This window comes from Halyomorpha halys, unplaced genomic scaffold (assembly GCF_000696795.3).
Source record: "Halyomorpha halys isolate HHAL.00 unplaced genomic scaffold, Hhal_1.1 Scaffold994.1, whole genome shotgun sequence".
Taxonomy (NCBI): Eukaryota; Metazoa; Arthropoda; class Insecta; order Hemiptera; family Pentatomidae; genus Halyomorpha; species Halyomorpha halys.
Window position 1 is genome coordinate 431,135 of NW_027115041.1, and position 13,211 is coordinate 444,345.

Genomic DNA, 13,211 nt, shown 5'->3' on the forward strand with positions numbered 1-13,211 from the left:
TATATATATATATATGGAAAATGATTTTGTTTCACCGGAGGAAATTAGGAAAACATTTTTTTTTTAATTTATTGAGTATTTGAGGGAATTGATAAATAACGATAACGAAAATTAAATACCCACCTCAGCGAAAAGATCTTTTGCGGGAAAACTTTCCATCACTCAAGAAATCTAAGGCTAATATTTGAAATGATATTGTTTAATTTGTATTTATTTATTTATTTTATTTTACTCATGAACGTATTTCCGTGAAATTATCAATCCCTTTATCTGCAGATGTTGCCTTCGGCCGCACCCAAGTGCAATGGTTACGTTTGTTTGTATTGCAACACGTTTATGTCTCAGTTAAATCCTTTCCTGCCGACTGCAATGTCATCAGAGATCATAGTTTATTTTTACACATGAAATATAGGTTATTTCTAAGCTGTAGCTATTGAAAACAACGCATTGGGTTTATTTCTTTTCCTTATTAAACGCAAATGTATAACAACAGGATTATGTCTGATAATAAAAATGTATATATGTATGTAAATTGAAGTTCGATCTGACTTATGTCCCTTAACCTTTTGGCACAATAATGTAAAATTATAAATAGGGTTTAGTATCCTTTGCCTACATTTGAACTTAAGAAATTATATAATGTGTGTAAGATGATTAACTGTGAAGATTATATTTATTATTTAGCATTATTATATTATATTATTTATTACTACAATTGTTTCCCAAATATGAAGAACTGCCAAAAATGAAACTACTTCCTTATTGCTACAGACCACTCAAATTTTTTACGATAAATATTTTCTTAAATGATAGTAGTGCCTACAATGTATTAAAAATATACAATCAAATAGATAAATTAAAAATTATTACTATCGTAAATTATATGACATAATAAAATAAAAAATAGTAGTATATGTAAGGCACATTGGCAACAGTATTTTTGAATTACGCTTTTAGACCTATGTACTAATGTAATTTTCAGAAACCATGGTAATTTGTGATATCTTTTGTGTTGACCATTTTTTTGTATTTTCCATAAATAGATATTGAGATTCGAACATGTAAAGTTAAATGTTTACAAACCTACCTTAAGTAACTTTTTAAGTTATCAATTTTAAATTTTTTCGATTAATAAATAAACTTTTTATATAATCTATTTAAAATGTTTTTTAAGTCTCATTTTATCATTGGAATAAAGAAATTTTATTTTATTGTTGAGGTAACCTGACCTGAAAGTAGTTTATTTCAGTTAAGATGGGTTAGCCTTGTTCGGACTTTTTCTAGAAATCATTTCAGGCCAAGCATAATGGTGTTCATTAAAACATGTTCGATTCAAAAGAAACTGTTGAGTATGTTTTATCCACCAAAAATAGGCTGTTAATGTAAATTATTGCTAATTGAATAAATGCAGATATGGTTTAAAGAACCAACCAACATATTTGTATAATATGTTTTATAAGCTATATGCATTTTTTTAAACTTATTAACTTTGCAACATTAACTCCTGGTTAAGAATTCCTGTTTCATTATTAGATACAGATAAAACCTTAGGGTTTATTTATGAAATTGCAAAATAATTAATATGGCACATAAAAACAATAAAACAATGGTTAGTTGGTTCTTTATTAGATATGTGGGGATAAATTATTTTTTCGAAGATCGTTCGAAGATCTTGTGTTTTATTTCCATCCATTAATAGCGGTTAGTGCGCTTGAGCTCAGAAAAGAATTTGAATTGATTTTTTGAAATTCATAAAATTTAATATTCTGATTTCTCGGATTTTAAAACAAAATAAATTATAAAAATTATTCTATTATTATAAAAGGAAAGGTATCGCCCACAATACTTCGTTCTGCTTTAAGTGTTATGTCGTTTGACCTTTTAGTCAAAACTAATCGTTTTTAGATGAGATCTTGTAATCATCTTTTATAATTTAGTCATCCATGAGAACTTTAGGCAACAATGCCTTGCAACTAAATTTGAACTTTGCATGTCATAACGCATATCTAATTTGTTTACACAATTAACATATTCTGTCTCCGGTGGCAGTAGTTGGAGGAGCTCTCACAATTATCCTTTAACAAATTGAAGAAGATTTTAGATAAAAGATATCCGGTATTAAATTATCATTAACAAGATGTAGTACTAGTTGTTATAGTCATGATTTTAAATAAACACATAATGCGTATAAACGTAAGGCGGTCCCTGACATTAATAGCACTGTATAATACGCCCTCTTGGAGATAAAACTGCCTTCCGCTATTACACCAGCTTATGCAATTTAAGTTACGATAAGATGCATTAGCAGGGCATTAACAACTGATCGGAACCTACTTCTTATGGGTGATTACAAAGTAAAGTTTTAGCTCGAGGTTCTTGTCTGTATTGTTGCAACTCATGCATCGAGTATATTTTATTGTTCTACACGTAGCAAATAGGGAAATAGCAAATACGGGCACTTAGGGGAAGTGCTTAAACTAATTTAACACTTGATGATTCAGTCAGTACGTTAGCTAGGAGAATATCAAAGAGAATAATGTTAAAATTAATTTTAAGATAAATGAATAGATAACATTTGTCTTTTAGGACTTTCAGTATATATATTATATACTAATATATAATATAATATAATATATAATACAAGTATATTTATAATCAAATTAAGTACCTTCGACTTTGATTGTTGTATTGAGATGATAAAATTAAAATACTTTTAGTAATTACTTTGTATAAAAAAAACAAAAATGTCCGTAGTCTTATTCTTAATTTCCACTAAAAAATTTGAAACCTAATTTTGAAAATTTAATTCCTTACAAGAACTATCTGTTATTATTTCACCTCTGCTGGTTCATATTATTGAAGTCTGAAATTTATTAATATAAGATTATATTATAGAACTGGAATCTGACAATTTCATATCTTTACTCCAGTTAAGTTATTAATAAAATTTGTAGTGATGAGTATAATGTTTGTTGAAAATAATGGAATTTCGCAAAGGTTCAATTTGTTTTTTATTTAAATCTTCTCAATATAAATGGTTTTTGTATTCAAAAAATTATTACTCAATGGTGTAATGCTTCAGTATTTTTTATTTGCCATTTTAAAACTTGAATACTATTTTATGTAAAGTAAAGAAGTAATTAATTGATAATTGTTTTAAAATGTTTTCGATTTATTTGAGAAATATATTTATATCAATAATCAAATTAAAGGAAACACTTGCTAGTTTATACTTAGTATTACTGGTGACATTCTCTAAAATATTCATTAGGGGCAATATGCCCTTAGTTAAATAATTTTTTTCTCCATTTCGAATTATTGTACAATCATCTCACTATTATGTTTGTCTTACAGGTCAGCCTCAAGCGAGCCCTGACTCGACGTCGGCCGGAGTGTCAGACATGTCCGAGCCGCCTATGATGATCTCTACCAAGGAAGAACTGGAAGAAGAAGAGGAGGAACCCCGAGAAACGATGTCTGGTACGAAGAAGAGGAAACGACGAGTGCTGTTCAGCAAACAGCAGACCTTCGAGCTCGAGCGGAGGTTCAGGCAGCAGAGGTACCTCTCCGCTCCTGAACGGGAACACCTCGCGTCCCTCATCCACCTCACTCCGACCCAGGTTAAGATCTGGTTCCAGAATCACAGGTCTGTACTATAACTGTTCAGTGGTTACTTAGCTATAATCATAATGTTATAACCACAATATAATTTATTTATCCTTACGATTATTATAATACCTATCTTGGCCTACAGGTACAAGACGAAGAGAGCACAACAGGAGAAGGGCCTCCAGGTCGAAGGGAACCAGAGTGGTTTAACGTCGCCGAGGAGGGTCGCCGTTCCGGTTCTTGTTCGTGATGGGAAGCCTTGCACCAACTCCTCCAAGGAGGTTCTACCTCCGAACTACTATCCAGGAAGAACATTCTGGTAGCGCTTTTAGGCCTACCGTAATTTTATTTATTGCCATTCGGATCGAAAAATAGAATGACAGTCCACCAAATAGTTGCGGATGTCAAGCACACATGGCGCTCTTACCAACGTATACTGAGCATTATAGCGGTTGTACGGCGACAGTCAGCAATGTCAAACCACTGCTAGTGAAGAAATATAATTTTAACTAAGTTTAGAATAAATTATAGAACGAAATTAGGAAATTATGCCTTTGATTCAACTTTTTTGAATTATTATTACCTAATATATTTGTCTTAGTTTACAAAAATTTTTTCTGAAACTTTTAATTCCAAATTTTGTCCGAGAGGTACGAGGCGAAAACCTCAAAAAATATTTACTTGTAGCAATTAAAATTTTTTTTCTTCACTATCAGTAAAATTTTGTTTGATAAAATACTACTTTGCTCCAATAGTTTGAAACATTGTTAAATAAATGTTGCTCAAGATTCTTTAATGTAATGAAACTATTATTGTTTAAGATTTATGATTGAATAATTTTATATGTTTATTTATTTAAAACTTTATTTTTTCATCAAATATTATGAAGTAAAACTTATAGCTGTAAAAGCGAGATGTATTAGAGAATAGTGGCAGAGATTGTACGAATTTTATATTACATTTGATTGTATTCTGTATTAATATTTTATTTGTGATAGGTATACTAACGTGCTATTAATTGATACATTGTAAATAAAATAGTGATTTAGTATATCTATCTCATTATATTCATACGGCATTTTTTGTTTTTAATCAGATGATATAAAATATTTCCAACTTTCTGAGAACGAAGTTGAAACTTAATACATTATTCCATCCAATCATTTGTTATATTTGGCGATTTTATTAATTTAACTTTGTATTACCAATACTGTAAGCATTAAAAAATATTTCATAGATTCGTATTACGAATGGATAATCACGGGAAGGCCTATTACATTTTTATAAAATTTATATCAACATTGCACTGTCTGTTAAAATATTACAGTAAAGAATGTATTAGTGTTGGTAATACGAAGTGAATATTGTCCGAATAGCAATAATAGCATAAATAAATTCTAATCGCCACATAAAACAGAGTACCAATAACTAGTCTATTAGATGTATAGGAAAACTATTTCGATTTATTTATGAATCTATCATAGTTGATTTAAAAAAACAAAATAGCAAAAAAAAAGAAAGCTCTTATTATAATAATTAGAGAGTATTGTAAATTATGTATATTCCGTAAAAATTATGTTTAAATTGTTTTATAAATGTATATATGTATGTCGACAAAGCCTCTATTATACCAAAATATATTAGCGTTAAAAGGGTGTATTTTGTAGGTTTGGGTGTGTTCTCATAAACATACATTTTTATTCTTAAATCGATATTGTATAATAAAAAAGTTTTTAAAAATCCTTAAAAAATTGATGAATTTTTATTGTGATTTTCATTTTATGTTTTGTTTTGTCTTCTTCTTTTCTTTTTTTTTTTTTTTAGATCCACAAATGTACAAAATGGTTCTGTGTACATAGTGATAATGGTAAATGAACCTAGTGAAATATAGATCGTTTAAATTATTGTCTTTGTAAATAATAATATGTGATATGATAAAATAAAATGCTCTAATGATAAAGGTGTTTGTTCAGTTTGGACCCCATACCATTTAATTAATAATGCTTTCCTCAGGTCTTGTTATCGATTGAGCAAACATCGATTGGAGATAATGTTTCGTAACTACACCACCACGTTTGACATTTTCTTGAGAAATCACGGCCTTATCAGTCACGTACCACTGATATATGAATTTTTTTAATAATTTTTTTTCCTCTCTATGCAATAAGCCTCTATATTACCTGCGTTTAGAGATGTCTTTAGTATATTCTTCCTTAAAGAAAAAAACATATTAAAAAATATTATTTCACTGATATGGCTGATTTCAAAATGGAAACATAAATTAATAAAAAATAAAGGTTACTAAGAAATAGTTTTTATTGCTGTTTTAGTTCTTTATTTGACCATCTTTCTAAAAAAAAAAAAAAAAGGGATATTTAAAACTTAACTTATTTAAAATCTGAACTTATTTAGAAACCATTAAATTTTTTTTAATACAAATACCTCAAAGCTCATGTTTTTTTTTTTTTTATGTCAAAGAATAAAGTATCTACTAAATAGACTTGTTTTCATAGAGCAGTTCGCTGTGTCAACATAATACTTAACTTACCAAACGAAAGGCATGGTCAAGGATCAAGGGTCAATCATGGAAACTTGGTCATGTTTTATGGACATAAAATCGTAGTCATGTTAATAAAAGAGAATAAATTAGTCAAGTTTTAACATTTCAAGATTTTGTATTTGGAAATGTGATAGACTTATTATGACATCTTGAAATTACACTGCGTACCTAAATGCAAATCTAGGTTTAACTGCGATGAGTTATTATCAGACACAGAAGAGATCGGTTTAAATTGAAGAAAGTCATACTAATATAGTTTTATACTTTTGGTTTTGTCTCCAATGTTAAAAGTAAATAGTGATTGATGGGACAATGAATCATAAAATTATGGCATACTGAGATGCTTCGATAAAAATTTTATACTATATTTGACATCTTATTGCATATAGTACGTACTCTTGGTGATCTATATCAAGAAATTAACTAATGGTAGTTTTATGGATTTCCGTACGACAATAATGAACAGGTATTGTGAGACAACAGGAGTTTTCTTATTAATATTTTAGAAAATACTATCAAGAGCGACAGTGTGAGGAAATATGATACGTTGAGGATTTGGCATATGGGATGAAGTTTTTAAGATGTATTTAGAAAAAGAGAAATTACGTAACTTTATTCAATGATAGTAATTCATGTGATAACAAAATTTTCAAAAATACTACATTTTAGTAAAAGTAAGGATGACATTAAGCTTCATAAAAATTATTTAATCGTAAAAATTCCTCAAGGTAGTATCCTTGGTCCCATCCTCTACACCGTCTATACAGCTGACATTCCAACCAATCCTAACACTATCCTCACCACGTATGCCGATGACACATGTGTGCTCGCTGTTAATAATAACCCATTAATTGTATCCCAAAATCTCCAATCCCATATCACAGCCCTCGAAGATTGGTGTCGTAATTGGAGGATCAAGATAAATTCCAACAAATCCCATCAAATCACCTTTACCCTTCGTCGTAACGCCCCAAACTCACTGCCCTACAGTTTCATTTAATGATGTCACTCTTACCCCTGTCGAACAGATCCGCTACCTTGGACTATATTTGGACAAGCGATTAACCTGGAATCCTCACACCAGACTGAAAAGACAGAAACTGCACGTCGGTTTCGACTATTACAGCACTTACTAGACAAACGGTCTAAACTTCCAACACATTACATAAGACTGTTCTATATGACTGTAATAAGGCCAATCTGGACATATGGAGTTGAGCTTTGGGGCTCCACTAAACCTTCGAACTCCTCTCGTATTCAATCCTTACAATCCAAAATCCTTCGTAAAATCCTCAATGCTCTTTACTTTGTCACAAATAAAATCATACATAAAGACCTTAATGTTCCCTTTGTAACCGATCTAGCCCGAACCAGATATAACTCCTTCCATTATAAACTCTCTAACCACTCAAACCCCCTAGTTTCCAATCTTGCATCCTCTTCCATTCCTGACAATCCTCCGAGGTGCCTGAAAAAAAGATGGCCACGAGACCAGCTAATGTAAAATGTCATTAGAGTGCTACCAATGGGTAGTTTCTCTACACGCCTGTAACACTCCAATTTAACTTAGATCAGATTTACTAAATGTATTATAATGTACAGTTGTAAGTAGCAATAAATAAATATTAAAAAAAAATCGTAAAATTGTGTCTGACGAAGCAATTTATTATTATTACTAACACAAAGTTCAATGATCCACGTTTGCTCTCAATAGTTTATTTTAAAAAAACTTCCGACGTTTCGGGCCTTAGGCCATTTTCAAGGCCTATAACCTATAAAATACAAAATACAACCTATAAAACCACCCTCAAACAATCAATATATTAAATCAGTAATCTACCAATTTGTTATGTTAATTTGTTTAATAAATAGTCATAAAATTTACAAAGTCATTTAAGCATGAATTTTTTTTCCCAGGATATCTGGCTCATAAAACATGAAATATGTACAAAGAAGACTTATTTCAAACAGATAGAATCGCGAACATAAAAGATAAGTTATTTTCTTTGGGAATGAAAATAACACTGGATAGAAAGTGGCTTTAAACGTTTTATAAAAGTTTCAGGCATAGTCATTTTATGTTTATTTAGTTATAGAAATTTCATCTACATTATTAGGGGAGAATTAGCATTATATAGAAATGTAAAATACAGATTTTTCCTAACATAAAAACTATTTTATTTATTTTTTGTAAAATTTAAGTTGAATTAGTACTTTGAAACTACAACGTTTTGGCAAATAACCATCTTCAGGTATATTAAAAACTGGACTCATTTTAATCAACACAAATCAATCAATTAATATAACATTAAATCATTAATTGTACTTTATGAACGGATCTTTTTATTGTCCTTATATTTAGTGTTAAATTACCACATGGATTGCTTAAAAAGTATTTTTCAACATATATGTGATGACATACCTATTTCAATAATCTCTATTAGTAAATTAAAATAGAAACTAAAATTAATGATTTGGTCCCTGGTAGAATAAAAATAACCAATGTGTTTCATAGTTAAAATGTGGTTTTTAAGAAACTATTTTATAATATTGGTGTAGTACATTGGTTAGCCTATTCATTATGGTTATTTATTTATTTGCACTCCCATTTCCATAGTTCTTTACTTTTTGTAAAGTTATTTTTTCTAAATTTCATTTCCTCTTGTAATGATATAACGTTAAGCAGATTAGACTTGTATTATTGGATAGATAAAATTTGGATAAAATAAAAAAACCCTTTTAATATATTACCATTTTTAATAATCTAATTGTATATGAACCATTCTACGCAGTTTAAGTACAGTACTCAGAATGATCTTTTGTTAACGTTAAACAATAAATCATATATTAGCAAAATTAAGTAAAAGTATGAAAAGATGAAGAATAATGCGAATTTCGGATTCTACGTATCTTGCAAAATAAAATTCCACATTTTAAAAGAGCATCATCTTCTTTTTTCTTGGTTGATTACAAAGGCTTATTAGTGAAAATAATATATCATAATTTACAAGAAAGATGTTTATGAAGTTTTAAACATTATTCTATGTAAGTTGTTCTCTAATAGATTCTCATCAATTGTATTGTAGTTGCCATACTTCTCCAAATAAAATAATTTCTGTGAATGAATATCAATCCATTACAGTGAAATTAGGAAAGTGACTGAAATTTTAATTAATGAAAAAGTAAAACATTGAAATTTGAGCGATCAAGCGATCAACAGATATGGATTTTGAATAAGTACCTGACCAATATAATATTTCGTATTTGGATGAAGAATTGGGGGAAAAATAAGAAAACTTGGTAGATAAAGAAGAAATTTTTTTTTTTTTTGTGTTCGTTTGAATTATGAGTAAAACTTAGAATGAAAGCGATAACTAACTTTAACACACAGGAGGATTTTTTATTTAGCACGCGCGATCAACGATTTCAATGAATTTTTTAAAATTAAAAATATTACATTTGTTCGAAAAATATTAGAAATATGTCCAAAGGTTCTTCCCAAATGGCCCTGGTAGCCCAGAATTTTTTTTTTTACATATTTTTAGAAAATTTTTATTTTATCGCATATCACCTGCATGTATTTAATAATGTATACTCTGCATGTATTTAATGGCTATTATATACTAACCGATTTTTAGTATATAACAATATACTACTAGTTTTTTGCGTAAAATAAAAACAAAAGATTATTTATTAAAATAAATAAGTTTAAATATGTAAAAAATAACGAAAACCAGTGAAATAGACCAAATAAATCTGGTTTAGGAAAAAATAGGTCAGATACGGTTTTAGGATCTCTTCAAACCCTTAACTGCGAACTTTCACAAAAATTAGAAATTTTTGGCTTGATTTTTGGAGGATATATTTATTCTGTCCCTGTTCTCCGTAACGCCATAGCTCCTCACAATGTAATCCAAATCCAATGTAACAACAACTGTTGTAAAGCTAAATTGTCGCTTTTCAAAGCAATAGCAATGTATTTTAGAATTATAGTAATGTATTTATGCCTTTATATGAAAAAAAAAATGACAAATTTTAGAAACTTTTTATTTTATATCTTCGTTCATAATTTGTTTGCAAAGGTCAGATTTGTACCATTTCGTTAAGTTTAGATGGTCCATCTCATCGGTGTAATTAGCAGTGTAGTGCTGAAGTTAGTCAGGTGTTTTTTGAGATTCAAAAAACGAATATACACTAATATTTCTATTAAAGTTATAGTATGTATATATATATCACAGCTGAGTGTATGTATATAGATATGCTGAACCCAACAAAGTCGGTCTATTACAGAAGTTCAAGCGTGTTATATCTTATACCCTTTTCTCTTTTTTACCATTTTGCGCTCGCCGATTCTGAAGTGGTGCCGAAACCTGGGATCTTTGGATACCAGAACCATTTTTTGTCGTATGAAATTTTTTTTTCTTTGTTCACTCTGTTTTATGGCAGGTACCGGAATAGTGAGAGCAACAGTACTAAATATCGAAGGCAACCAACCTTTAGCTGCAGTCAATCCGGAAATGGAGCCATTACCGGAAGTCTCTTTAGCGCAAGCTCATGCCAAGACGCTTGAATGGATTAAGGTCCGTACGGCAACCACTCAGGACCTGAGGGAAGCAGTTTTGGACCCAGAAAAATTCACTGGTGGAACTGGAGGATTAAATCACTTTTTAAAAGGAGTGACTGATTAATAAACCGAATGGAAGCGAAGTCTATCGAAAATCTACTCATAGTGAATATGCAGAGGCATTAAAAGCAGTAATCTTCTGCAGGGTGAAAAGAAGTATTCTCAATCAAATTCAAGCAAATGAAGAGACACCCTGGACCGTGATCAAGGCGAGATTGAAGAAGGCATTTAGAGGAGGTCAGTGAGCCCCAGAGGACATATTTTATTATGATAATCAGGGAGAGAAAAAAATCGAGACAGTCGACTGGGCAGTATGCCGCGGAACTTCTGGCCCGCTAAAACAAATTCACTGATTCAGGGTGATAATCATTAGGAAGAATAAGGTAGTTACGATAGAGAGTATCCGAGAACCTAAAAAGAGGAGAACTGTACATATTGAACAGTTAAAACTTTCGGTAATGATATAGAGACTGGAGTGTTCTCATATCACCTCCACTTGAAATATAGTTATTTGTTTATGTTTTGTTTTAGTTTATTTGTGACTTTTGTAATTTTTTTATTTTATGTTGTTCATTTTAATGTACCAGAAATCTTTTTCATTATTTCTAAGTTTAATTTATGCAATAGCGTTTACTTTTGGTCTGCTTGTGAGTTTTTGTACTGTGGTATTGGTATAGGAATTTTTTTTATTGTAAATAGTTTTTCATATTTTTTTTTTATAAATATGTTATAGTATTGTACAGTATAAGTTTACGAGGATTGTTCATAAACTGGCGGGGGGCAGTTACAGTCAGCTGTCACTTCGATGTCAGCTGACTGAATAGATCAGCTGATCGAGTGTATATATATATTGATTGGTTTATAATAACTATTAAATACATGCAGAGTAAAGGCGGTATACGATAAAATAAAAAAGTTCTAAAAATGTGTAAAATATTTTATTTTTTTCTTGGCTTCTAGGGTCAATAACAAGAACCCTTGGACATTTGTCTAATATTTTTCGACCTTCAAACACCAAAAATAACTTGCAACAGTTCATTTTAATGTTTTTATAAGTGGTAGTTAGCTGGTGAGCTGGCACAGATATTTGATAGTACTACCCCTAGTCAAACAAAATCCGATGGTACGACGCTACTGTCACATCATTAAATGCAATAGTTTACACAATGGGAGTGGATGCGATAGCGGTCACTATCACTGATATCGCGGAATCTAGCCTTCTTCTCTCCAATTGAATTTATTTCTTTAACTCTGTACCATTTTATTTTTATGAGGTTTAGATTTCTGTTTATATTTTATAATAAACGTTTCTTGCATATTTAAAATTTAACAAATTTACAAAAAATACTTTTTTTGCCGGCAACGATGTATTTCTCATATTAAAACAGAGGGTATAATCCAAATTATAACAGATAGATAGTATATAAGGTATTTTCAAGAAACATTTTATTTGTCCTATAGGAAGAGGCGTTCAAATATATTTCTGTTTTAGCGATTTGTCAATAACAGTGATAAGGAATTTTTCAACGGACCTGAGCAAATATATGACAACTATTTGTACAAGATTACGGCCATTACAGCGAGCAAACAGTCTGTCATGGTATAATTAATTGTTTTAAGAAAATGTAACTGAAGGAAAAAAAATATTGGGTGTCACTAAAGAATTTAAAATCAACAGAGAAAAAAAATGATTCCAGTCATCTTGTAAATATTTTTTAGGTTTGTTTCGTCAAGATCTTGTACAGTGGGTAAATCAGATATTTTCAAAGATCAGAAGATTGGGTTTGGGAAGCTGGGTCTGTATTCAAAATAATGTAAGAATTATTTGTATTAATTGCGTAAGAAAAAATCGTAAGATTAAATAAATTTCATAACTTTATTATTTATGTTATTTGTATGGAAATTGTAATTCAATTCAAAACGTTTCTTTATCCTTTTTAAATTATTTTTATGAGAGATAAAAAATAATTTCGATTGCACCAGGGTTGCATGTTAAGCGAGATGGCAATTGTTTATGTTGAGCGGGTTGTTTATATTCAAATTATGTAACCTGGCGTTGTTTTGTGTGCTCTAAATTTCATAGAGGTTTAAAAGCTTTTTCGAACGTAGAAAAGATTTTTTTTTAAAATATTTATTTCGTTAAAAAGAAATAGAATTGGATCCCATCGCTTAAAACGAAACAACCCCTAATATACGAATACGTGGTTAGCAAAATGTCTTTTTCAACCATAAATTGTAATATGGAAACAGAGCTATATCAAGATGCATGCGACAAGGTGAATATGATACTCCGAGATTTACCAGAAATACTAGAAAAATGTATATGATGCTTTAAATTCCACACCATGACAATTTAAGATGTTTTGAAGTTGGTTTTAGTGAACTTTCTGTTTTACATTTGTAATATACCTCTAAACA

The 13,211-nt window shown here is 30.0% G+C and overlaps 1 protein-coding gene across 1 annotated transcript in view; it reads left to right on the forward strand.

Moving 5' to 3' along the window:
- Nucleotides 1-5,569, forward strand: part of LOC106687665 (homeobox protein Nkx-2.2a) — a 56,595-nt gene extending 51,026 nt beyond the window's left edge. Inside the window, exons 4-5 of the mRNA XM_014431677.2 lie at nucleotides 3,355-3,646; nucleotides 3,755-5,569. Of these exons, the coding sequence (XP_014287163.1) occupies nucleotides 3,355-3,646; nucleotides 3,755-3,932 (470 nt within the window). The 3' untranslated portion in view covers nucleotides 3,933-5,569. The remainder of the gene's footprint in view (nucleotides 1-3,354; nucleotides 3,647-3,754) is intronic.
- Nucleotides 5,570-13,211: the final 7,642 nt, after the last annotated feature.